The 25,546-nt window shown below is 57.1% G+C and overlaps 1 protein-coding gene across 2 annotated transcripts in view; it reads left to right on the top strand.

Moving 5' to 3' along the window:
• Window positions 1-9,481: 9,481 nt before the first annotated feature.
• The window catches only part of PMEPA1 (prostate transmembrane protein, androgen induced 1), a 54,962-nt gene continuing 38,897 nt past the window's right edge, over window positions 9,482-25,546 (top strand). Inside the window, exon 1 of one of the 2 annotated variants that reach the window (XM_082742955.1) lies at window positions 9,482-10,098. In XM_082742955.1, the coding sequence (XP_082599081.1) occupies window positions 9,990-10,098 (109 nt within the window). In that variant the 5' untranslated portion in view covers window positions 9,482-9,989. The remainder of the gene's footprint in view (window positions 10,099-25,546) is intronic. The other variant, XM_082742954.1, reaches the window with a different exon arrangement.

The following is a 25,546-nucleotide window of genomic DNA, read 5'->3' as shown; positions in this document are numbered from 1 at the left end:
GGCTCCCTGCTGAGCAGAGAGCCCAAGACTCTGAGATCATGAGCTGAGCCAATGGCAGAGGCTTAGCCCACTGTGCCACCCAGGTGTCCCAGTCTGCGCTTTAGGTAGATGTTCTATCACGATGACAAATAAACAGTAAAACAAGGGCAGAGAGAGCAGCTACGGCGGGTGTGGGATAGGCTCTGTGAGCCAGGACTCCCGAGGGGAGCCACAGAGAAACAGACCATCCCTGCAGGCACCTCTCCTTGGGCCCAGCTGGAAACTCTCCGGACTGGATCCCTTCTACCCTGGGCCAACCCCCGACCCCGACACCCACATGCAGTGTGTGCTCCTGGAAGACACTGCAGGCGACTGGGGACCACCAGTGAGAAGCAGGACCCCCTTCAAGGAGTGGGACATGTGTCAGTCACAGGGGAGTCTGCCCTCAGAAGGAGCTCTGAGCTCTGCCGTTGTCACTGGGACATTATAAATAACTTTTGAACAAGCAACCCTACATTTTTGGTTTGCTCAGACTCCATAAATTATGTAGCGGGTCTACGTCTCAGAAGCCGGGATCTTTGGCGAGGTCCTCCATGTCTCAAGCACTGTGCTATGGAAAGAGGAGCACATTTATGTCTCCAGGCCCATGAATTTACAGACGTTCCAAACAGGCAGACCTCTGCTTGGTGCAAGGCAGAACGTGATGCCCGCGACAGCCGCCCCCGGGAGAAACACCACCCGCCCATGAGATGAGCACCTACTTTGCCGCAAGCATCTTCCATGTTTCGTCTGACTCTTGCTAGCGGCTCCGTGTGGGGGCGGGACGGGAGGAGGGACTACTGCTGTCCCTATTTCGCAGAGGAGGAAACTGAGGCAGGCTGAGTCATGCTTGGCAACAAGAGCTGCGATTTATGAGGATTTTCTCAGAAAAGAAAGGCTGAGCCCTGGATGGATATTGGGTTAAGACCAAGGCCTCCGGAAAGCAGCAGATCTGGTCTGACTCCAGCCCTACCACGCCCCAGCCACCAGATCTTAGCAACGTTACCCGGCCATTCCCTCTGCCTCAGTTTCCATGCCTGTGAAATGGTCATAAAGGCGGTAGCTAACTTGGGTTTTCTGTGAATCTTAAATCAGGTCATACACGTAAAACCGTCAGAACGCCTTGCCCGGGATCCCCGTGAGCGGCCTTCCTCAGCACCGCGCTAGTGGCGGGCCTCGAAATAGTCACGCAACAAGTACGCGCTGAACGCAGGTCTCGGTGCAGGCCCTCCAGGAGGCACGGGGACCTGCCCCTACCGCCCCTCGCCCGGTGGAGCTCATGTCCTTGTGGAGGAGACGGAGTGGGGGCTAAGATGGAGCAGAGCAGCGGGGACGCAGGGGACGCCGCCTGCCCACACGACACGCACGGACGGTGGGATTCGCCGCGTGTCCCCGGTGGGCTCCGCGCCCCGCCTGGCATGAGTAGATGCTCAGTAAACTCTCTCGCAGGACGCATGCCACCGGACCTGCACATCACCCTGGAAGGGACCTGCTGATACCCCAGGAGCGCGGTGAGGTTGTGTACCCCAGGGCGGGGGAGGCGTGGAGGGTGACACCGGCGCTCGCTTCTCCGGGGAGGGGACCCGAGTCCCGGGACGCCGCCCCGCCCTCCGCTCACCACGTGGATTTAAAACCCACGCGGCAGCCAGGCTCCTGCCCCTCCTCCGCCATTGGGCAAGGCCGCCCGCACTTGTGTCCAATCAAATAGCTGCTCCCTAAATCCGAACTTCGGATTGGCCCGGCCGCTGTGTCATTTCGGTCTGCTCCTGACGGCTGCCGGGCCTGGCGCCCCGCCTCCTCCGCGTCCGGTACTGGGAGTTAAAGGAGCCGCAGCGGAAGACGTGCGAGCTGCTTCGGAGGCAAGTTGAAGTAACCTTTAAAAAAAAAAAAAAATTTTTTTTAAATTAACGTTCTTTGTAGAAAATGCAGCAAATAATGTAAGGATGAAGTAAATTTCATTCAATTCATTCCACAAAGCCAAGCACTGTTTACGTTTTAGCATATATCATTCCAGTTATTTTATTTGTGCAAAATTGGGATCAGTTCTGCAGCCTATTTTTAAATTTATTTTATGAAGGACTTTCAGATTTCCGTCAGATAATCTGGAAAACACTTTTAACTAATGCATTTTCTTTGGTCTTCTTCGCCTTATTTAACCAATCCCCTCCCCAACCCCGTTTTTTTTTTTCTTCTTAATTTAGTTCCATTTTTGTTATTAAAAATGAAATGTTCCTGTCCTTTAATAACGAAGGACTGAGGATACCCGTACCTTAAGGGCTTAATACACATCGCAGAATTGTTTCGCATTCATCCATTCCGTGGATCTGTCTTTCTTGTGTGGACTGATGCTAGGAGCTGTGGATGCAGCAAAGAACCGGGCAATGCCCCTTTCAAAAATGCAGTGCCTCTCTCTCCCCTTTGGAGCCAGCTCCTGGACACATGTTCCGAAGCCCCTATATGAGCACAGGGCTCCTTGTGCAGAGGGGAAAGGGCCCTATCTCTGATGCTAGACAGGGGGCTGCAGCGGGAGGGCCCAGGGTGTTTTCTGAGCGTCACTCCCTTGTGGGAACTATTGGGCCCCCATGGTGCTCCATTCGTCTGGATTCCAACAGTGCCTGTCTGGTGTTCTAGAGGCCCTGGGGACATCTGAGCATCTGTTCCCAGAACTAGACATTGAGAACACACAGGGCACAGCCCAGCTGGGGTGAAAGACGCAGAACAAAGCAACTAAAAAGTCATGAGAAATATCACTGCGGGTAACTTCTCCAAAGGGAAGAAGGGACTCTAGGGTTTGTTCATATTTTATATGAGACTGGGAGCCGCCGGAGCCCGGAGCCCGGAGCATGCAGTAATAATACATTGTTTTTCCAGAGCATTTTCCTGTCCATGCCTGATGCTGAGTGCCAGCCAGCACATCTTCCGTTTAATCTTGCCTGTAGCCCTCTGAGTAAGTACCTTTTAAAGGTACTTCCTTACATCCCTTTTAAAGATGGGGAAACTGAGGTGGCCTGGGGTCAGTCATGAACTTTCCCAGTCAAGAAGTGGTGGTGTGTACTCATTTGACCTCAGTTTTGGGCATGCAGAGTTCAGTGTTTGGGGAGTAGGTCAGTGACTAAGTGAGCTCCCCAGAGGGCATACTCTGTGAAGGCAGAGACCAGCTTGTCATGGTCACCATGAGCTCCAGGGCCTGGCGTGCAGTTATCATAGGAACAGTCTGTGTGAACCAGGTGCGATGCCCTTGGCTGGCCCATCCCCGCGCCAGGCAGACAGCTCTCCCTCACATCCAGCCCCTTGGCATCGGTTCCCCCTCAAAACCAGCAGCAGCGCTCAGCAGCCCAGCCTGGCCCCCGGTGCCTTTCTTGCCGCCGAGAATCACAGTTTTACATTATTAATCACTCCTGACAACAGTAGACTGGATCCTTTCATGGGCACAGAGACACAGAACATTTCTGCTCTGGTGTGTCTGGCCCATGAAATCAGCTTGAACGATGCACAGTTCTTTCTGGAAGTGTTTCAGACAGGAGTTGAACATGTCTGAATGAGTGGAACCTTCTTCTCTCAGCCTGTGTGAGAAAGGTCTGTATATTAAGCTATTTACGGTAACCAAAGACCCTGCGGACCCCAGCCTGGAGTCTGGAACAGGATCCTGGCTCCCCTGTGCCTTTCACCAGCAGCTTGACCTTGGCCAAGTCTCGTCCTTCTCTGGGCCTCAGTTTACCCATCCACCAGAAGACAGGATTTGGCTCCAATGTTTCCTTCTGTCCTTGCCTTCTGCCTACCTTCATCTCCGTGCCTTGGTCCCAAAGTCCCACAGAAACCAGTTCCAGGCTGGAAATAAGAAACTGGGTAGGGGAAGAGATGTCCTCCCTGCTGGAGGGTGCATCTGTGACAGTTTAGTCAGCTTTCTTTGGCTTGCTGCTGGAGAGCTCAATTGTGTGACATTTGTCCAGGAGCTAAGCTCCTGTATCAGTGAACACATGACACAACTAATAAAACATACAGCACACGCATACTCCCACGACATGAGTGTGCACCAGTGCATACCCCACACATATATGCAACACACGTGCACCCATAAACCCCCAACACACAGACCACACACACACACACACACACACACACACACACCCGTGCATCTTTATGGTTAAGATTTTTTACTCTGGTCTGGTACCAGGCAAGTAGTTACTCTTATTCGCAGGTACTGGCCCAGGCAGGCTTCTGGCTTCCAGATACTTGGTTAGAAGCTTGTCCTTAGACAGGCATCCAGGGGACTGAACACAAGAGGTGTGGGTGTGGAAGGTGTGCGTGAGCAGGGAAGAGACAATTGTCAGCAGGTAGCAAAGTCAGCCCAAGTGTGACTTGTATGTTATTATGTGTGGGAACCAGGCATGTACGCCAGAGGTTTGCCAAGTGCCCGCTGCATGTCAGACCCCGTGTGTACACCCACCAGGGGTGTATCCAGTGACAAGCCCACTGACTCGCCTCTCTAAGGTTGCCAATCAAGTGGAGACAGACCGTGAACGTGCCAATATACGTGTCGGCTGCCGCTGGTCACTGTGCCACGGACTTGACACTCAGCCCGCCACTCACTGTGAACTACTGCTCCCACTCCCCACTTAGGGGTGGGGATGCAGGTTCAGCAAGGTGAAACCACCTGCCAAGGTCACCCCTGTGGGATTCCGGCAGAAGGTGCTCTCTGAGTGTCATCTTGACCTCCTCTCCTCCCCGCCCACTCCCAGGCCTCCCCTGCAGAAGTCAGAGGCTCTTCCTCTTCTGAGGTGAGATGAAGCCCAGGGAGCCTCAGGAAGCTCAGGGATGGGTGCTGCCCAAGCCCAGCCGTGACGGTCTAAGGGGCTCAGGCGGTAAGGATGGAGGACGGGAGCAGAAAGCACCCTCTGTCGAGGTCTGCCCGTGGGCTCTGGGGCCCAAGCACCGCATTCACATCCTGCCCTGCCTCCCTGGTGGGTCCCTGAGCCTCAGTGCCCCCATCTGTCAAAAGGGAATAACATTAGCTCAGACATCATAGGGCTGTTGTAACGATCCAATGAATTCCCTGTAGACCCCGATGCATTAAATGAGTGAATGTGAAGTGTCGAGAACAGGACCTGGTACACAGGCAGTGACCAAAAATCATTGGCTGTTATTAGTGTTTGGAAGCAAAACAGGATCCAGGATCCCCCTCCCCCCAAAATGGAAAAACACAAAGTCCAAAGATGCTACCCGGGAATGTTGGCAGACCCATGAATCCACGGTGTTGGATTTGGGGACAGATGGACCCAGCTGGAAGGAGCTTCCAAAGGCGGTCAGTTGAGGGGAGAGGTGGTTAAACCACCCCGTGGCTGCCGAGAGCTGCGTCTGAAGAGGCAGGTCTGTGCGGCAGGCCTGGGGGGGGGGCAGTGGGGTGAGGGGCAGGGCTGGACGTGGGGCGGCCGAGGTCTGCCACATCCCCCCTGCAGGCGGCCAGCTGGGGCGGGCCCTCTGTTGACTCAGCCGGGCACTTTCCACCATGCCCAGCGGACACAGTCAGGATGCGGCCAGCCACCCTTGGCCCAGCCAAAACCCATACAGGGTGCCCTGGGTTCCCAACCGGCTGCCAACGCAGGCCGGGCACCTGAGCAGCTACGGGATATGCAGGGCCCCTCGTTTCAAAATCAGTCTTTATTCAGAGTTTCAAGATGGTGACAGTGAAGGATTCATCCAAGTTTGAGGCCCTTTTGAGGGAGTATCCCTGGCACCTGCATGGTCACACGCTTGTGAAGCTGGCCTTGTACCCAAACCCAGGCAGCAGGAATGTGCCGTTGGGGGGCAACCCTCCTTACCGGCACGGACAGGATCTCTTCTCTCTGAAGATGCCCTGCGGTAGAGCCAACCCGTGCTCGGGGCGGACAGCAGCACTGTACCGTCTGGACACCCTGAAAGGCCTGTCCTGGCAGTCACCTGAGGACATACACCCGTTTCACAATCCCATGCCCTATAACCAGGTTGGGAAATGCGTCCCGAATCCCAGACTTCTCGGGACTGTAAAGATCCCTTTGCTCTTCTTCCCCTCTACCCCAACTCCAAGGGCTCTCCTTGGGCACCTGCTGTGTCTGGCCCAGGACTCCCACCCCACTGTCCCCGGTTCCCAGAGAGGCCCCTTCTTGGCTCCAGCTGCTTCCAGACCATGTCCCTTGGTAATGTTTCTGGCTCTGAACTCGGCGCCTCTTTGAAACCATCACCTGGATTTAGATGTTTGCACATTTGTTGTCTGTTTCCCCTGCAAGCACAGGAGCCCCAGGAGCGAAGGGGCTTGTGAGTGGCTCTATGTTGATGCCCAGCATATAGGAATGGAACAAAATGCCACCTTCTCAGGGTGGGCTCCGCTGATCGCCAACCTTGCCTCAGACCACATCTGAAGTCACCTAGTTTACCTACGGGTTTGCACCTGAGTCTCCAGTCTCTCCTGCCCCCTATCCCATGTGACCCTTCCCCCCATGTCACACGAGGGTGGAGATTTTGGTTTTTTGTTGCCCTGTGCCCGGTACCCAGCACAAAGCCTGGCACTGAATAGGTACACAATATTTACTGAATGAAGGAAGGAAATTTCTCTCCCTGCCTTGTGGCCTCCCTCCCATGGACTCAAGCTAGTCCAGCAGAGGTGACCTACCCTCTAGCACCCACACTCCCAGTCGGGTGAGGGCTCCCACACAGCACCATTCACACCTTGGCCCTGTTGCATGACCGTAGACAGAATCAGGGAGCTATGAACTCTTCTACCTGTGCCTGCCTGACCACGGGCTCTGTCTTCCCCCTCCCTGAATTACCTGCACCACAGCGCCTGGTACACAGTGGACACTCAGATTCAGCAAATAAAAATGCAGGGCATCCAGTTAAATTTGAATTTCAGAGAAGAAAAGCACAAATTTTTAGTATAAGTATTTCCCAAATATTGCATGGGATATACTCATACTAAAATTTGTCTGTGATTTATCTGAAATTCACATTGATCTGGCAGCCTCAGGCACACACAAAGCCTCCCATGACTGTGGGTTCTTAAGCCTATGCTTCTCCCAGAGCAATTCTGTCCTTTCCTCCTACCCACCTTAGCCAAGGACACTGTCACGGGGTGACGCCTTCCCAATTGCCAGTCCTCTCATCTGTAAAGTGATGCTAGTTCCTCCCTCCCCGGGTTGGCGTGAGGATTACACAGCATAACCACTAGCACATAGTCAGCCTCTTACTCAGCCCTGACTCCTTCATTCCTGACTGTCATGCCAGTCAAGGACACCATGAGGAGTGCCATTTTGCAGAGGAGGTAGCTGCTGTGGGACAGAGGAAGGGACTTGCCAAGGTCATGTGTCCCACCCATCTTTAGAGCTGCAGTTGTGACCACCATGCCCAGCACCCCACTTCAGGCCTCTGGGCAGAGCCAACTTTGGAACCAGGGTCCAGACCACGAACCAGTGGCAAGTGCCGCCATCACAGCGGTGACGTCACACCGTAGACACTCCGTGAAGGCCACCAGCGCTGTCGTCCCAGGCCGATCAACCAGAGGCCAACGTTGTGGCTAAGGTGGTTTTTTTTTTTCTTTTTTTTTTTATCCATTGAATTCACTGGTTATTTTTGCCTGCTGGTGGTTCGACCTCGATTGAGTAAATGCTGCTTCATTTCCAAGGCAATCAAAGTGCGGGATTTTTCACTGTCAGACATCCAGAGCCTCTGCCAGAGAGTCAAAGCGCAGGGGTTGTTCCTGGACTCTTGAGTTCCCGGTACACAGCTCCGGAGCTCCTGAGAGTTTGTTGATTGAATGAAAGAAGGGATCGCTGAAAGAAGGGGCTACGATGGTGGTCTTCTTTGGCCCAGGCAATGAGTGGGACGCACGGTCATCCCCAAGTCCAACCTACATTGTTAGGGCCCCCCAAGCAGCAATCAGGAACCCCCAGGCTTTCCCTCCAAGCTGTGGGGGCCAAATGGCAGGGAGACCTCCCCCCATCCCAGACCTGCAGGTAGATCAGTCCCTTCTCAGGCTAGGGTCTGAGACTGTCCCAGCCATGCCATCCCTGAGAGCTCCCCACGTCCGAGTCCTGGGGTTGGGCACAGCTCTGAGAGTGAGCCTCTCTTCCCAAACAAATGATGGTCAGTACCTTTGAAACTCCCTCTAGGTTGGGCAACCCCTAGGGTTCCTCCATAAACCCACTCGGAACACCCAGTCACCCCTGAGCTGGAGTCCTACAGAGTTCTTGGCCTGCGTTCTTAAGAGAGCAAGAGGCATCGCTGTGCCCAGCTGCCCGGAGAGGTCACATCCCCTTCCTGAGCTGGCTTCCTCTGGTGTGGTTACCCTCTCTTAAAAGGAAATAATTTTTAAACACCTCTACGCCCCCGCCCCTCCTCCAGCCACCATATGAAAGGAATCTGCTCCTTACTAAACCCCATTAATTTCTAGGGTATGTTGGTATTCAAAGGAGAAAACTATGTGAGTGTACAGATACCGGCTGGACCTTGTGTGAGGACCAGGGTCCTCCATTGCATGACCCTAAGCAACCAACTCCCCAGGCCAGTTCCCACGTCTGTGAAATGGGCATAACAACATTCCTGCCTCTGGGAGTAGGTATGAGGTTGAGTTAATATTTGGTAAGTTTCTGGCCCAAGGTAGGCGATCCACTACTGCAGGGGAAACATGTGGAGTTTTAGGCAAGGGTCTAGGAGGGGACACACCAAATCGCTGAGAGTTTGGAGGTGTGCCAGGGAGAGATCCTCTGACGTAATATTTCCATTTCTTTTTAAACCGGGAGAATGTGTTCTTATAGCACTTGTGTAATTAAAACTTAATGAAATAAAAGTACACCCCCGCACTTCCTCCCCCCTCTTTTGAACTCCGGAGGCGCCCCCCCCCCCAGCCGGTGGCCCCTCCGGCAGCAGACAATGGGAGTGGATTCGCCCCGGGCCCCGCCGGCTGCGACATTACACAAGTTCCAGACACGTATTTACATGACAAGGGCTCCCGGGCGTTTTTCGGAGCGGTCCGGGGCGTGTCTACCCGAATTCCAGTCTGACCCAGTCGACCTCCTTCGGGTCGGGTTAAAGGGCGCAGGGGGCGCGAGTTAGTAGAAGCCTCATGGGACTGTAGACCTTAAGGGCGGAGAGTTTCCTGCGAAATCAGGTGTGGGTGATAGGGAGGACTTCCCTCATCTTCTCCAATTCCCTCTCCTTTGGGAAGGGACAGGCTTCCCCTAAACCGGGGTCAAGGATTCCGGGGTCCCGCGACGCACCCGCAACCCGCGGAGGTGAAAGTGGGAGCGAGTCCCGCTTCCTCCGACCCGCGTGTTCAGGTCAGGGGGTTCCAGACTGACCCCAGTAGGGGCAGGGACGCTGCACCCTTCCTCCGCCCCGCTGGTCCCGGGTCTACGCGGGCCGCCTCGCTCTGGCCCTTTAAGAGCCCGCCCCCTTCCCTGTCACCCCGCCCCGCGGCCCGGGAAGGGGGTGCGGGGGAACCTCGGCGGGGATTGGCGCAGCGCGCGCCCCCTCCCCGGCCCCCGCGCGGTGGGAACCGGCAGCCCCGTCTAGCGCTGACGTCAGACCGTCTGCCTGCCTCCGACCGCGGTCTCGGAGCGAAACCCGATCTCCTTGGACTTGAATGAGGAGGAGGCGGCGGCGGCGGAGGCGCTCGGCTGCGGGAAGCCAGCAGCAGAGGCTCAGCCCCGGCGGCAGTGCGCGCCCCGGCTGCCAGCCCATTTCCCGGACGCCACCCGCGGGCACTGCCGACGCCCCCGGGGCTGCCGAGGGGCGGCCGGGGGGCGCAGGGGAGCGCGGCCCCGCGCACTGAGTCCCGCAGCGCCCCGGGAACTTGGCGGAGCCCCGAGCCCGGCGAACCGGGGTGCGCCTTCCCCGCCGCGCGCCTCCTGCATGCGGGGCCCCAGTGCCGGGCGCCGGCCGGAACCCCCCCCGGCCGCCCCCGTGCCCCCTGCGCCCCGCGCCGAGCCGCCGCGCCGTCCATGCACCGCTTGATGGGGGTCAACAGCACCGCCGCCCTCGCCGCCGGGCAGCCCAATGTCTCCTGCACGTGCAACTGCAAACGCTCTTTGTTCCAGAGCATGGAGATCAGTGAGTGACCCCCGCGCCCCCCTCCCCTGAGGCCCTGTCGGGCTCGGACCCCGAGTCCCCGCGCAGCTGCGGGCGGGGGCCCGGGCCGTGCGCGCCCCCTCGGGCCGTGCGCCCTGCGCCCCGGGCGCGCCCTCCTGGCTCGCGGCAGCTGGCGGCCGGCCCGGCTTTGTCCCGCGGCGCGGCGAGCCTGGCACGGCCCCCGCTGCCCGCGCCCCGCCCGCTGGGACTCGGACCCGGGGCCGAGCGGCGCGGAGGGCGGCGGGGCGCCCGGCGCGGGAGGACTGGGGCGGTCGAAGCCGTGAAGTTTCCATTTTATTTCCCTAAGGGGCAGTCTCGATGGAGCAATTAGGCCGGCTCTTTATCAACTTCGGCTGGGGGAAGGGGGGTGGCGGGCGTGTGAGACACTGTCTGGCCTGCGGGGTGTCTGGGGCCCGGGGTGTGTGTCTGGAGTGTGCGTGGCGCTTCAGTCTCGGTCTGTGTGAGTGGGTCTCCTTGCGTCTGTGGAGTGTGTGTCTGTGTGTCTCTGTCTGGGTCTGGCGCGTCTCCGTGTCTCTCTGTGTCTGTGTGTCTGGGTCGCAGTTTGTCCCGGGAGTATGTATTCTTCCTGCGTCTTGCCCGTGTCCGCGACTGGTGCCTCTTTAGACTGTGTGCATTGCTCTGGAGGTTTGGGGACCATTGGTGTCTGGTGTCTGCATTCAGGGCTCAGCGCTGGTGGGTCTGGCCAAAGGTGGATCCCGAGTGTGTGTCTCATTGTGTGAGTGTCTGTGTCCCCGACGCACCTATAAATAGCCTCTGTCTGGACAGCTTGGCTCAGCCTGGCTGGGACCTTGGTTACAAATGAGTCAAAGTTTGGGGCTGTCTGTGTTTGGGACGGCCTTGCCCTGAAAGGAGGAGCTAGATCTAGGGTGGGGAGGGGGTGTTGGAAGCTTGCACCAAGTCGCCTTATACAGCCAGAACTTGAGACAAATCAGCCTCGACTTCTGCCATGCATTTGCCCACTCAGGTGGAAGTTGGGTTGTGTAGACGGCCTTCTGGACTGTATCCCTTCCCCCAGCCCATCCTTTTGGGGACCTCTTGCCTCTTGGGGCTTCACTTACCCTATTCTTGCCTCTAAGCACCTGAGGCACGGGAGCACACAGCCCTTCTTGCAAGGGCCAGCCTTCTTCCAGCTGGGACCAGGAGTCAGAGGCGGCCACCACGGAGCAGGGCAGTCACTGGGTGACTCATAAGCCAGTTTCCGCAGGCGGCTGCCACAGTTTGTGGCCCCTGAGCTTGTACAGTGAGGCACAAGAGGTAAAAATAACCCATGACTGGTCCTGCTGGGGCAGACTGGCCTGCTTTGGTGATGGGTCCTTCCATCCATGAGTGCCCCTGCTCCCTCCAGTCCCGGAATTGAAAGCCTGCCCCCCCCACCTCACCCCCCCCCCACCGCCCCATGCTGGGCCAGCGAGGTGCCAGGAGAACCTGCCCAGAGTCACCGTCTGCGGAACTGAGTTGCATTAAACCGGATTGCTTCCCAAAGGCCCTTTGTGAACTCAGGAGGCTAATGAAATGCACGAGGATATTATTAAAATATGTTCGCACATGTTTGGAGAGGGCCTCCTCAGTGCCGAGTGGATGCTGGCGAAGGACCCTCGGTGCCTCATTTCCCCCTTTCTGTAAAGTTGCCTTAGGGGAACCCCCCAACCCAGGGTTCCACGCTGTTGTGTCGAACTTACCATTGTGAGGACAGGGCATGGGCATTTTGCTCTTGTCCTTCCTTTGTGTTCAGGATGTTAAAAAAAAAATCATTCTTATTCCTGTCCCTTCAGCCTTGATGATGTTCTGGCTGACACCAGGGTGTTGTTAAACCCATTGCCCTCAACCTGTGTGCTTCCCCCAGTGGCACGTCTGAGCAGGACCCTCGAGGTTAGCACCTGGAACCCTGGCCTGCTCCAGCCAGCCCCGGCGTGGTACGTGACTCACCATGCACAGTGTATTTTTTACACACGGCCCCCTGCTTACTGGAAGAAAGCCCAGGGCAGGAAGGGAAACGATCTTTAAAATGCAGGTATAATGTAACAGTTTGTTGCAAGTGCTAATCAGATTTCTGCGAAAGGCACTGGTGAGGAAGCCTGAAGGCCTGGAGTTTCTTTGTACAAAAAGATGGGGAGGAAAATGTGAAGTGCGGCAGGAAGGCCACATTTCACGTGATGCAGACTGAGGGTGTCTGCATGCGGACCGTCAGAGATGGATTTCAAGCTGGGCTGCAGGGTCCTGTCCCAGTGGTCCTTGGTAGTAGGTTCCTTAAGCTGTCTTAGTTTCCTCATCTGAAGGATGAGACCCTGACGGTTGAAATCGAAAATTCTACCAGCTTTCAAGATGGGGCCTCTGCCCTCCAAAGTCTGGCTGGAGGCTCCAGGACCAGAAGTGGTTCTTTTGCCCTCCCCCCAGCAGCACTGGGTCCCTAGTGTGGCATTCAGGTGCCCCAGATCTCGGAGCTGGGTGGAGCCTTGGCCAGCTCAGGCTTTATAAATGAAGGAAGGTAGTAAAGGAAAGCTTTGCCCTCAGTCCCCAGTGCACCCTGGACCCAGACCCAGAGTTATTTCTCAGGAAGTGTGGGAACGGGGCTCTCTCCAAGGAAGCCAGGTTCAAGATATTCCCCGCACCCTCTGCACCCTCCACACCCTCCGGGGTCTCCAGTTGTCTCTGAGAGTCAAGGGGTGAGGGACACTCTCTGACGGGGGTTCACTGTTCTCAGGATCCCCCCACAGAAAAATAAGCTGTTCTTTAAACAAGCCGGGGGTGCTGGGGTGAAAGACAGCCGGCTCCAGGGACGGCCCACCAGGCTGACAGTAGGGAGTTGGCCAGACTTTTCAGAACAGAGTTCCTGCTGGCCTGCGTGTTTCTTGGCATTCTTGTTGACCTCTTTAGAGGTTTGTCTCTCTTAGAAATTAGCCCCTGTCCTTCTCCTCCAGCTTCGGCTTGAGGCTTTTGGGCAGCAGGCAGGTGGGTGCCACCTCTGCCTGGACTGACTTGGGCCATTCCGCTGCCAGGCTACGTATCTGGAGGACCCCGGGCAGCAGCCTGCCCGGCCCCACCCTGGACCCCTGTGGCCAGTATCTCTGGTGGCTGTTCTGTTTCTTACCACCACTAATGTCACTGAGCCTCTGATTCCTCTTCGCCACCTGGTTCCAGACAGATACTCCCAAACACTACAAAATGAGCTTGCAGAAATGCCTAGGACACCCGGTGCCCTGTGTCTCAAATCCGGGCATTTCACCCAAGGGACAAGGACGTCCTTGTGGGGAGGGAGGGGGAGGCTGTGGGGGTTGCTGGACACTTAGGAGCATCCCTGGCTTCTGCCTACTAGGTGCCCGTTGGAGTAGGCTTCTGCTCCCCTGCCAAGTTGTAACACCCCAAAATGCCTCCGGGCCTCGCCTGATGCCCTTGGCCTGGCTGAAAACTGCTGTTTTAATCGGCTACTTCTCCAGGGACCTGAGGGCGGAAGGGAGTTGTCTGGCTCAGAGATCAGCCCCAGTGAAGGCTCTTGGTTGTGCTCAGAGTTGGTGCCTGCCTGTCATTCACTCCCTTGGCCTTTCTTGAGTGCCTGCTGTGTGCCGCGCAGGAAGGATGGGGGCTCCGTCTTGAGGAGCTTCCCGGTTTTCATCTTGGATTTGCATTTATTAGGAGGAGAGACTCAGGCACTGTGCAAGCTTGTATTTCAGGATTTGGTTGACACTAGGGCCGTCTAGCTTGAGCCATTTCCCCCGTGGGCCCTTGGAGCGAGGACTTTTAACCCACATGTTTTCTGACTGTCTGGGTTTTAGGTTGAGGTGCAAATCCTGAACTGGATCTCAGGTCAGACAGTTGGCCACAGCTCCCCAGGAGGTCTGGGGTAAGCCAGCCACACCACCCAGCCTGGCCCAGGGTCAGGGCCAAGCTTAGTGCGTGTCAAGGCAGAGAGTAAGTCATTGCTCCTGCGTGGGCGCGCACAACCTGCCCTTTACGTTGTGCAAATCGATGCACTCGCTCTCCCTTGGAAGGAGGAGGGAGACGGAGTGGGGTGCTCAGCTGCCCCGGAGTGGAGGCCGTTGGAGAGGGTCAGGATGGCCGCCACTTTGACAGGACAACAAGGTGCACATGTCCCACAGCAGCCCCAGACCTGCCTGCTCAGGGGCGCCAGTATCTGCTCGCACCGCATCCGGGCCCCGGGACACGTCAGCCTTCTGGTTTGTGCAGTGCTTAACATGTAAAACCGTGTCGGAGAGGAGCTTACGAGGGATAGGGCCCAAATGGAGGGGCCGCGTGGCTTTTCCTCTACGGGTTCTTACCACCCAGAGACCAAGTCTGCGGGTGACTCACAGTCTGGGGTCCTTCCCGCAGAGAGGAAACTCCTTTTAACAAGTGGGAGTTGGGAGGCCGAGCTCCCGCCAGCCGGGGCGCTTGGGTGGGCATGTGCTAAGGAGGCGGTCAAAGCCCAGGGCCTTGCTCTGTGCTTCTTAAAAGGTGCCGTGTACCCACGTGTATGCACGCGTGTGTGTGCGCACACGTGTGCGTGCCAGCGCACGGTTAGGCCCCGTGTGCTTGCCCGCCCGCCCCACTCTGTGCACCAGGGAGCCAGGAGGACACTGTGCTGCGGCCCGGGAGGTGTGCCTCAGGGTGGGTGGGCTGCGGAGATCCGGGGCTGTGAGTGCTGCCTGAGGGCGCGGCCGCCACGCGGGCCCTGTGTGGCCAGACCTGTCCACTTCAGGGACCCGGCTGTCTGGAAGTTGATACAAAACTCCTGGCGTTTAAGGACTGGCAATTCTGTTCTCCTTTTGCTTCAAGGGCCCCGTGACACCTGTCCCCAGATGTGATCTCTCCGAGGGTTGCGGTGGGTCAAGCGTGTGTTGGAAGGTGGGGAGATGGAGGCTCATCCCGGCTCCAGAGCATCCTGGCTGTCTTGGGGTCGGAGTGGAAAGTGGGGTGACAGCAGTTCCTGGGTGCTGGGGGGGGAGGGGGGGCTGTGCCTCTGCCAAGGTTATTCTTGTGGAGTGTGGCCTGGTGTCTCCACAGCTCTGTGATCATGGGGCTTGGTGGTGACAGCGGGGAGAGGACTAGTCTCAACTGTTCACTTTGTCCTGTCCCCTGGCGGTCGCTGCCAGGTGAGGAGACCGGCACCAGAGAAGGGTTTCCCCATCCTGGGGCTGGGGTGCTGGCAGTAGAGGGGATGTTGGAATAAACAGACATGTGTGGGAACCGTGACCTTGAAGGTAGAGGGACTTGACTCTTTGCCTTCCCTTGTTCCTGCCAGGCCCACCTCAGGGCTGGCCAGAGGGAACCCCTTGGATTCCCACAGTCCACTGCCAGCATCGGAGGCCAAGGGGCTGGGTGGGCCTGGCAGGCACAAAGGCAGGAGCACCCTGACATCTAGACACCCCACTAGGTCCCCTGCCGAGGAGGATGCAGAGCGCAAAGCCCAGAAACAAGGGATGGTCTGAGGCTCCCATTTTTTGAAAATTAATTCCCGTTTTTAACAAGTGAGTCTATACAGGCTGTGAACCATCAGAGTAAGACCGTGATCTTTGTTTTCCCGGCGGGTGGGGTGCGTGTCTTCTGCTTGGCTTCTCCGAGCACCACCTTCTGCTCAGTCTGGCCTAACCCCCTCCCCGAGGTGGGCCGCTCCCCTTCCTGTAGTCACGACAACTTGGACCATTGACCGTCAACCTCACTTTCCCTTCGAGGGACACGACAGAGCCAAACTGTGACGCCTCTGGGTCTCCGTCGGGGCCTTGACGGGTGCTGGTGGAAGCCGCTGTCGCCGAGCTGGGAGGAAAAGCCGCGGAACAGTTTTCAGACAGGAGCAGGGGCTTCAGCGCCCCGGGGTGGGCCTGGAAAGCGTTGGGGGTTTCCCCAGGTCTTCGCAGAGCCCCCGCATGGCTTTTCTCTTCTGTTTCCAGGGTGACTGATGGATTTTGCTGCCACTCCCTTTCTTAGTTGGATATGGAGAACTTATTATGTGCCAGGGGTATAGTGACGTATTTTTCTCAGTCTCCAAAACAGCTCTGTGAGAGAGCTGTTGGTATCACCGATTTGCAGATTTTGGGGGTGGGGGGTGGGGAGGAGGGTCCAGAGGGGGTAAGGAACCTGCCCCAGGTGGCATAGCCAGGAACCTAAGCTCCCTGGCCCCACACCTGTGCTCCCAAGATTTCTTTCCCATGACCCCACACTGAGCCCCCCAGTCCCAGCCTTATCTTTACAAGACTCAACATGGCCATGGTCATTTAGTTTTCGCCCCAGGACTGCAAGCCCACGTTGCGCCGTTTGCAAGGGAAGAATGCTCCTGGACCTCGCCGTTGGGGCCTTTGCGCTCTGGCAGCACAACACTGTCTTCTGTTCGCATGGTGTCCCCCAGACGGGTGTCCCTTACAGGCGGTGCGAGGAGCTGGCATCTACCTCTGCAGCCCTGGTACCCCCACCTTCAGATGCTGGGGTAGGTGATTGCTGGACGGCCCGTGGCTCTTCCCGGAGGGACCAGATCTGTCCGCCTTATACTGCTGTCCCCCGGCCGTCGGTCATGAATGGGGCACCCAGCCGCTCAGTCGGGACTGGGCTGCAGAATGCCAGGACCCCACAGACCGAACCCTGCCCTCGGGAAGCTGCCCTTCTAGGGACCAGACATAACAAGGTTACTCAGGGAGGAGGCGGCGGAGGGAACGGAACCGAGGCCACTTTCAAAGCCTCCCTCGGGGAGGCTCTCAGACCCGTCATCCTGTTTGGGCTCCAGGAACACTGCGGGCGGTTGGGGGGAGGTCTCTCCTGTCACACCTGTCAGATTGTGTCGGGTATTATGTAATTCACTGTCGCTTGTGTCGCTTCTGGTCATCAGACACGGAAGCGTGAGGTGCCGTGCCCATTTTGCTCGGTATGTCCCCGGAGCCCTTAGAGACCCTGCACGTGGATGAGGCAGGAAGGAAGGGGCCTGGGCAGGGCGCGTGGGCAGGCTGGAAGAAGAGTCCAGATGGGACAAGACGCAGTCAAGATACAGACTCTGAAGACCATCTTTTCAGGACATGGGCTGCCTCCCTCCCGAGCCTCCAGCAGCACGCCCATAAAACGGAGGGGAGGCCAGTAGCCACTTCGTAGGTGGGCCGGACCGAGGCCTGGACACTGACAGGCCCCCCTGGCATAAACTCATATTTGCAAGGGATCAAGGAAGTTTCCACTGTCTGGGGGGCAGGAATGGTGCCTTCGTCTCTGGGCACCATCGTTTCTGGAAACGTCCAAGGCCAGACAAGCCTCTCCTGCTTCAGCCAGACTTGTCCTGGGAGGTCAGGGTCTCCCTTCCAATTCCCTTAATGCTGAGAGTATGGAAATGACAAGAAAGGAGAGCCACCGCGGGTCCCAACCGCACAGGGAGAGTTTGTAGGGCCGTTCTTTTCTGCGCACACCCGCTTCAGGCCTGGAGTGTTTTGGGGGCTCTTTCCCCACCCGGTGTCACCCCCGAGCGGAGCTGGCGTTCACTCCGAAGTGACGGTGAGACACCACGTGTTGACGGGAGCTGGGGGGGGGCTTCCGGGACTCACCGGGGAGGTATCGGGTAATGGGGTCTTCTGTCGTTTCGGCAGATTCTGATACATGTGTGTTTTCCAGTGGGTTCAGGGGCGGGAAGAAGGGATGGGTCACTCAGCTTCGAGTCAGCGCCCTCAGTGCCTAGTGAGGGTGTCCCGAGCCTCGGGGAACGTGGAGGCTGAGTTTCTTTCCCTTCAGACGTACTGTAACTAAAATCAATGAGTATCGTTTCAGCGGGTTTAGGAAATAGCTCTGCTAGCTGAAGAGTTTTAATTATTCGGTAGCAAACGTAAAGCCGCCCGTGGTCCTGGGATCTGGATGCTGGATGAAGTCTGCTTCTGGCTGCTTTGAGGGCTGCTCCGTCCCCTAGAAGCACCTGCCCGTTCCAGTTCTCCAAGACCGTAGGCAGCGCCGGGCCCCCCAGCTGGACAGACAGACACAACCTACACCTCTGAGCAGTTGTACAGGTTCAAGACTTCACCTTGCCTTTAAGTTTGGAGACGTTGTCCTATATCTTGTGTCCCCCGCGGGGGACTTCAGTGGAGATGGGGATGGGGCAGCCATGCCGAGTCCTGGAGAGGGCTGGGACAGCTTGTGTGTGCTACTGGCCCAGAGTAGATGCTCAGTACACAGGGAGGCAGTTGGCGGATGAGCGGCTTGACGTGTTCCTCACCTGCCCCCGAGAGCGATGGGGAGCCCTCGACCCCAGTCACGGAGGCCTCGGGCCGGGAGAGTCTCTGTTGGTCCTTAGTTCTCCAGGAGATGATGTTTCCATCCCTGGCTTTGGAGGATGGTAAAGAGACAAATCCGGCCGTGGATTTGTTTGATGTCAGTGGTTAGGAATACAGAAATATGTGCTTTAAAATACAAAACCAGGGCACCGGGGTGGCTTACTGGGTTATATGTCTGCCTTCGGCTCACATTATGATCTCAGGGTTCTGGGATCAAGTCCCGCATCAGGCTCCCTGCTCAGCGGGAACCTGCTTCTCCCCCCCACGCTCCGTGTGTTCTCTCTCTCTCTCTCTCTCAAATAAATAAGTAAAGTATTGAAAAAGTAAAATATGAAGCCATATATTTTTGGATATTTGAAAGACACATAGATACTTTATGATGTAAAATATGTAGAATGTTTTAAATCGCTTGCTTCCACCCACCAAGCTGGGGTGGCTTTTTTAAGGTCCCTTGACTGGAGGCCACTGTGGAGACCTGCCTTCCACCAGGTGTGCCCAGGACTGAGCCCTGAGCCTTCCCCTGCCTTTGCCCAGGGTTCCAGAAAGAGAAGTGGGGAGCTGAATCAGATTTCCAGGAAATTTGGGGGGAAAGCAGACTGCCCTTTCCCAAAAGAGGTATTCTGTCCCAGCGGCCCTCGTTACGTCACTGCCGGGGGATGGCTTTGCCCGGGGCACTTGCTGGCTTTACCCGTGACGGTCCAGGCAGCTGCTGGTAAGAGGGGCTGCTGCCTGAGAGCCCAAGCCTGGTGTAAGCTCAGTTTCATTCTCTCTGCTTACAAGGATCTGATATCCCTGATGGGGAAGCTTCCCCTTTTGTAGAAGCTTGTCCAGGAAGCCTGGCCAGCAAGGTTTAACCCGAGGCCTGTGGGGTGATTCATTTCAGAGGTCACACTTCGTTAGAGAAGCTCAGAATTTGCATGTGACCACCGTGAACGCTCTTTCTTCATCACCCTAAGTTTTATAGTAGGTAACATGGCTTTGATCTGAACCACCTGCCGTTTCTGTGCATGGAGAAATCGTGGGAGCACTTGGTTATTGTGGACGGTGTGTTTCAAAACCCTGGTCGCAGCTCTGAGTTCTACTGTGGGTGCTGCACTTCAAGAAGGAAAAATAAAAGTGAAAACCAAGATTTTCACTGAAACGATGTGCATATATGTGCCTTCTTCTGCATTGCTTCTGTGGCTGCACGTTTTAAGGATTTCACAAACGTCTTAAGGAGCCCGCCAGGAGACTGTAGAAGGTGAGGTCCCCGGAGCCCTGTAAGACTTTGGTGGCCACCCTACCCCATCTAGCAAGTTCCCACGTCGATAGGCTGGTGCTGGGCTCAAGCTGGTCATAGCTCTAATTGCCTTCCTAAAAACAATTTAGTCGGTAATAATTCTGTAAACCTATGAATCAACTTTGCGCAAACACCCTGAGTAATTTCTTTGTTCTTTTCTCTCTACTTTGTAATTGGTGTCTGTAAAAGCCAAAGGTTTGGCCTTGTGGAAGGCGTGATTCATTTATTGGTGTCTGTGGCGCCCGTTATCATTCAGTCATTGGAGAACGCCGTCGCGGTGAGCCCCGAGTGATTCATACCGGGCTGAGCTTGGCAGCCCGTGAGGTCACGGCCATAGCAGGAAACTATTTTTTCTAATCTGTTTATGGTATGGGAGGGAGAGGTGGGTATATTGAGATGTTGGAGAGAGTGTCGATTACGTTGGTGAGTGTCACCGATTAAGTAATACCAACAGGCCCTCTAAACGCCACTCGGTTTGCTGCTGGTGATCGTTACGACAGCTCACAGCTAAATATGCTCCTGTCTCCGGTGCATCTTGCCCGTGTTTTGGGATCCTGGTTCCTGAGCAGGCTGGCATGTAGGGACGCCCCCATTGGCGTCTTGGAGCAGAGTTTGTGGTCGAAGAGGCACAGATGCAGAGAATGTTCCCTTCTAAAACAGCAACAACAGGGGCGCCTGGGTGGCTCAGTGGGTTAAAGCCTCTGCCTTTGGCTCAGGTCATGATCTCAGGGTCCTGGGATCGAGCTCTGCATCCAGCTCTCTGCTTGGCGGGGAGTCTGCTTCCCACTCCCACCCCCACCTGCCTCTCTGCCTGCTTGTGATCTCTGTCAAATAAATAAAATCCTTAAAAACAACAACAACAACAACAAATTCCGTTGACTGGGGGTCCATCACAGAATGGTTTCAATGTCCAGGTTTAAGAGTCAGCAGCCATTCGCCACCAGCCCCTCGATTTTCCTAACGATGACCATTATTAGATGTTTGCAGTTGCCAAGCCTTTCATTACTCCGCTAAGGGGGGGGACTTACACGTGGAGCGGCTCATTTTGCCTAATTTTATTACTTACTTGTGGCCCTAAATAAAATTGTCGCCACCCTCCCATCTCGAGGCTGATTAGACTTGCTTGCTGCGCGGTGCAGAGGCGGGTGGTGAGTCCAGCTGCAGCCGTTGTGTAAAGCCAGGCCCTGCCTGCAAGTGTACAGCCCGGCACTCGCCTCTGTGTAGTTGAGTAGTGTTGCTCCCCGCAGTCCACTTCTCCGGTGACTTGCTGTCCGTCTAACTCACTCCGCCCGATCCTGCCGTCTACGCCACTGAATGAGGGCCGGTTCGCAAATGTGTGACTCCCCAGCTCCTGGGACCCCTCACCTAGAGGGGAGCCCAGCCCGTGTTTATTGATCGGTTTTGCAACGTTCCCCGGGTGGGGATCCCCGTGCTGCCCTTCTTCCCTGGGACAGACACTGCTCATCTGTCGCAAGAGTCCACTCTTGGCTGGGGTCAGACTGTCCCCAAGGTGGTGCTCCCGGGCCCACTCCCAGTCGGGGCTCCGAAGAGGCTCACCCAGGGTGTAGATGATCCTTGGGAAGGAAGCGGAGCGCTGTCTTCACGGGGCAGCGCAGCGGGGAGAGGCGTGAGGGCTGTGGGTCTCCCTCCAAGCTAGGACGAGTCAGGGCAGTCCCTTCTGGGAGTTTTAGGAATGTGCTACCACCCTGCAGTGCCCCAGCCGCCGACCTTCCGCTCTCAGGCTTGGGTCCCTCCCAGACCTCCAGGCTTCTGCCCGGTGAGATCTGCAGGAAGATCCAGGCTTCTGCCCGGTGAGATCTGCAGGAAGATCCAGGCTTCTGCCCGGTGAGATCTGCAGGAAGATCCAGGCTTCTGCCCGGTGAGATCTGCAGGAAGATCCAGGCTTCTGCCCGGTGAGATCTGCAGGAAGATCCAGGCTTCTGCCCGGTGAGATCTGCAGGAAGATCCAGGCTTCTGCCCGGTGAGATCTGCAGGAAGATCCAGGCTTCTGCCCGGTGAGATCTGCAGGAAGATCCAGGCTTCTGCCCGGTGAGATCTGCAGGAAGATCCAGGCTTCTGCCCGGTGAGATCTGCAGGAAGATCCAGGCTTCTGCCCGGTGAGATCTGCAGGAAGATCCAGGCTTCTGCCCGGTGAGATCTGCAGGAAGATCCAGGCTTCTGCCCGGTGAGATCTGCAGGAAGATCCAGGCTTCTGCCCGGTGAGATCTGCAGGAAGATCCAGGCTTCTGCCCGGTGAGATCTGCAGGAAGATCCAGGCTTCTGCCCGGTGAGATCTGCAGGAAGATCCAGGCTTCTGCCCGGTGAGATCTGCAGGAAGATCCAGGCTTCTGCCCGGTGAGATCTGCAGGAAGATCCAGGCTTCTGCCCGGTGAGATCTGCAGGAAGATCCAGGCTTCTGCCCGGTGAGATCTGCAGGAAGATCCAGGCTTCTGCCCGGTGAGATCTGCAGGAAGATCCGTCCTGTTCCTTAACAGCACTTCCTTTGTCTTTAAAATCACAGTCATGAGCCTGCATGTCACCAGAGCCTCCACTTACCTCCGCAGCCTCTTTGCCCTGGATATCTTGAGCCCTACCCTAAGCACACCACAGCATTCCTTTACACTCTAGCGAGAATGAGCTCTGGACCCTTTCCCCAGAGTAGACTCAGGCCAGTGGGGGGCATGGGGCTTGGGAAGAACAAGGAAGCGAAGAGGCTAGGACGCAGGCAGTGTCCAGAGAGTGGGCAGCTGGCACCCAGCAACTTCGTCTAGCTGGTCGTTTCCTTGGTATTTGCCCACAATGAGGTTGTGGCTTTCCACAGCCCGGCTCGAAGAGGTGGAGCTAGGTCATAAGCCACCTGGTATGGGAGGTCATGAGGAGCAAAGCACCTGTGCTCTGCCCACCATCCCCTAAACTTCAGAACCACTCGTCCTCCCCCGCAAGGGTGTGGTCTTTCTGGCATCCGCAGCTGCCTCTGCCCTCTCCGCCCCCTTCTTGGAAGGGTCACCTGGTGGCGGTGCCTGGGGCTCGAGCCTGGGAGAGCAGGAATTGGTCTGGCACCAGCCTTGAGCTGCAGCTGAACGGAGAGAGGGTTTGCCATGGCCTGTGGGTGCCGGGCGGGCCTGGGCTCCTGGGAGCAGGTGGAGAAGGCGTAGTGAACCTCACGGCTGACGGTGTTCCTCCAGCCCTTCTGCACTCAGCGGGTCCCGGTGCCGGCTGCCCGGGAAGGCCACCTGGGGGCTCGCAAACCTGATACTCAGGGGCATCCTGAGCCAATTGCTGGGGACAGGGCAGGACGTCGGGGCGCTGAACCCTCCGGGTGATTCCGTGTGGCCGCAGCTTAGCAGAGGTGCAGGGGCGAGACGAAAAAATCAGGGCCAGCCTTCAGCCCAGAGCCCTTCTGTTACTGTGGAGGCCTGCTTCTGAGCACGTTGTAGTCCCCAGGACGCCTCACACCAGGGGGCTCTGGGTGTGCAGGGATGGTGCAGGGATGGTGCAGGGATGGTGCTTCCATTCACGGGCGGCCCTCCTGGAGGCAGCGGCGGGAGGCCGGGCGGCCTTGCCTTCGAGCATGGGGCTCCGCTGCGTGCTGTGTCCCAGACCAGGTGCTCGGAACAGCTGAGGGAACCCTGAGGCCTCCGGCCAGCCTCGGAGTTGGAGGATTCCCTGGGGTTCTGTGGACACCATGATCACGGTGGGCACTCGGCATCGTGGCTGCTTTTTCTGTTCCCGATGTCTGCAGCTGGAGCTGCCCCTAACCTTTGCCTTCTGGGTTTTCGGCGACCCGTGCAAGGCTCTCCTTCAACGGAAGTGGCACCTTGCTTTTTTGCGAAGGTATTTTGGCACAAGGGACAGAGTGGGGAGACAACAGGTGGAGACAGCCCCCAGTTGAAGGCAGAATGTTCTTTCTGGACAGGAGGTTTTCTTGTCCTTGATGCGCTGGAGGAGCCCTAGCTCCTCCTTCTGCTCTGCCGTCTCCCCTGGTCAGTTTTCTTCTCTGCCAAATGGGCATCATCAAACCTAGGGCTTTGTGAGAAGGAAGAGCCCGTCATACCTCACCCGCGGTCCCTTCTCTTCCCTTGAGTTGTCCGCCTTCCCCTGGCACCCGTGTTGTCCCAGCTCCAATGTGTCGAATTGAGGTGTCATTTACAGACACAAAGCACATGGGTGTAACGTCTACTGTGATGAGTTTTGGCAAATGTGTATAGGGGACACCTGTCCAGACCGAGACGTAGAACCTTCCATCCTTGGACAGGTCCCTGTGCCCCTTTTTGGTCTGTGCCCGTCCGCTGGAGCAGGCAGGGCCAGCCCTTCCTAGTGGAGGGCTCAGCGTACGTGAAAACACGCTCTGTGTTCCCTCTTGTTTGGCTTTTCTCACTCAGTCTGCCGACTCAGAGACCCATCGCGTGGTGAGGCCTTTCTGTTTGTGTGTAGTGTTCCCCAGCGGGGAGGAGGCTTGGTGGGCGGGGGTTGGGGGCACGCTGGACCCAGAGGAATCACTGTCTCCGGGTGGAATGCCAGCTGCCTCCCCGGGGCAAAGCTTTTGTAACCTGGATCTGGGCCTCAGACGTGGGGACGCGAGATGTCTGTCTGTCCAGCCACGGCCAGCGGGGCACTCAGCGTGGCTGCCGAGTCCTTGGAGGCACCGCGGGCCACGCCTCTGCCGCCGCCTGGCACGGCCCCGCCAGCTGCTGCTGCCAGCCCGCCCGCCCGCCCGCTCGCCTCCCCTGGCATGCATTCCTTCGCAGGGAAGAAGGATGTGGGTGACCCCAGACAGGTATGAATCATGTCTGGGGGAGGCGGTTACTCAGAGGCGGCAGCAGTGAGGCCGCGTTCCTGCCGGCTGACGGGTGGCTCGGGCCTCCGAGTGGAGCTGTGGGTCGGGGGTCAGAGCAGGCCTCCCCGGGGAGCGTGGGGGCTGGCACACCGGGTCCCCGGCCAGCCTTCTCTGCCGAAGGAGTAGAAGCCGCAGAACGGCTCCCGAATCGCGGCGGCATGGCTCTTAGGCGCCTTTTGCCCCTGGTTCTCGCTTTGTCTGTCACATGGTTGTGTTGGGGAGTGTTCAGACTCCCCGGGGCTGTAATGTGGCAACTCCTGCTGTCACCCGTGCCTGCCGTGGGTGGGCCACCAGGTCACATGGATGCCCAGCATAGCCACTGTCGCCGGACCTGTTTCTCAGACCGGCACACTGTGGTGCGGTGGACAGAAGTCACTTGCCCAAGGGCACGCTTGCCCACAGTTAATGGACCTGCATCAGATTTTATTGAAGCCACCCGTGTCCTAACTGTCCCACCGTGTAAGAGTGGGGAGATCAGCAGGCCTGTGGCACGCCGGTACCCTGAGACAAGCTGTTCATGGCGTGAGGAGGGGCATTTTAAATTTCGCAGTGAGGTGCTTAGGCTGATGGACGTTAAGAGCGCGTTAGGACAGATGGAGCAAGCACGGCACCGATTTCCTGAGGTTACTGTTCGAGACAAGAGGAGGTAATAAAAGGGAGTCGATTGAATAGGATGTAAATTTTGAAATTAAAATCTTTAGAAATCTTAATTCCTTTAATGGGTATTTGGAAATGGCAAACATCGGGGAGACTGGTTGGACTTGTGTTCTAGGAGGCTCCTTCCTGCCAAGGACTTCTCAGGGTCCCCAGTAGCCCCTGCAGACTGATGGCAGCTCCCGCAGAAGGGGGCACCTCGCTCTTTGGTCTGCCAAGGTCACCCAGCCATCCTGAAGGTCAGGGTCAGCTCGATTCTAATGAGAGCAAGATCACAGGGTCCTCTGAAGGAAGGGAACCCAAGGTTCCCTCCGCAGGGGCGGGAGATTAGGGATGAAGAGGGGCTCCGCCACCCTCAGTCCACACACAGAGCTGGGAGCAGCACCAGGCAGGTGCTCGGGCCCCACGCTTGTT

Source organism: Mustela nivalis (assembly GCF_964662115.1).
Source record: "Mustela nivalis genome assembly, chromosome: 8".
Lineage (NCBI taxonomy): Eukaryota > Metazoa > Chordata > Mammalia > Carnivora > Mustelidae > Mustela > Mustela nivalis.
The sequence above is the reverse complement of the archived record's forward strand: the minus strand, read 5'-3'. Positions and strand labels throughout refer to the sequence as shown.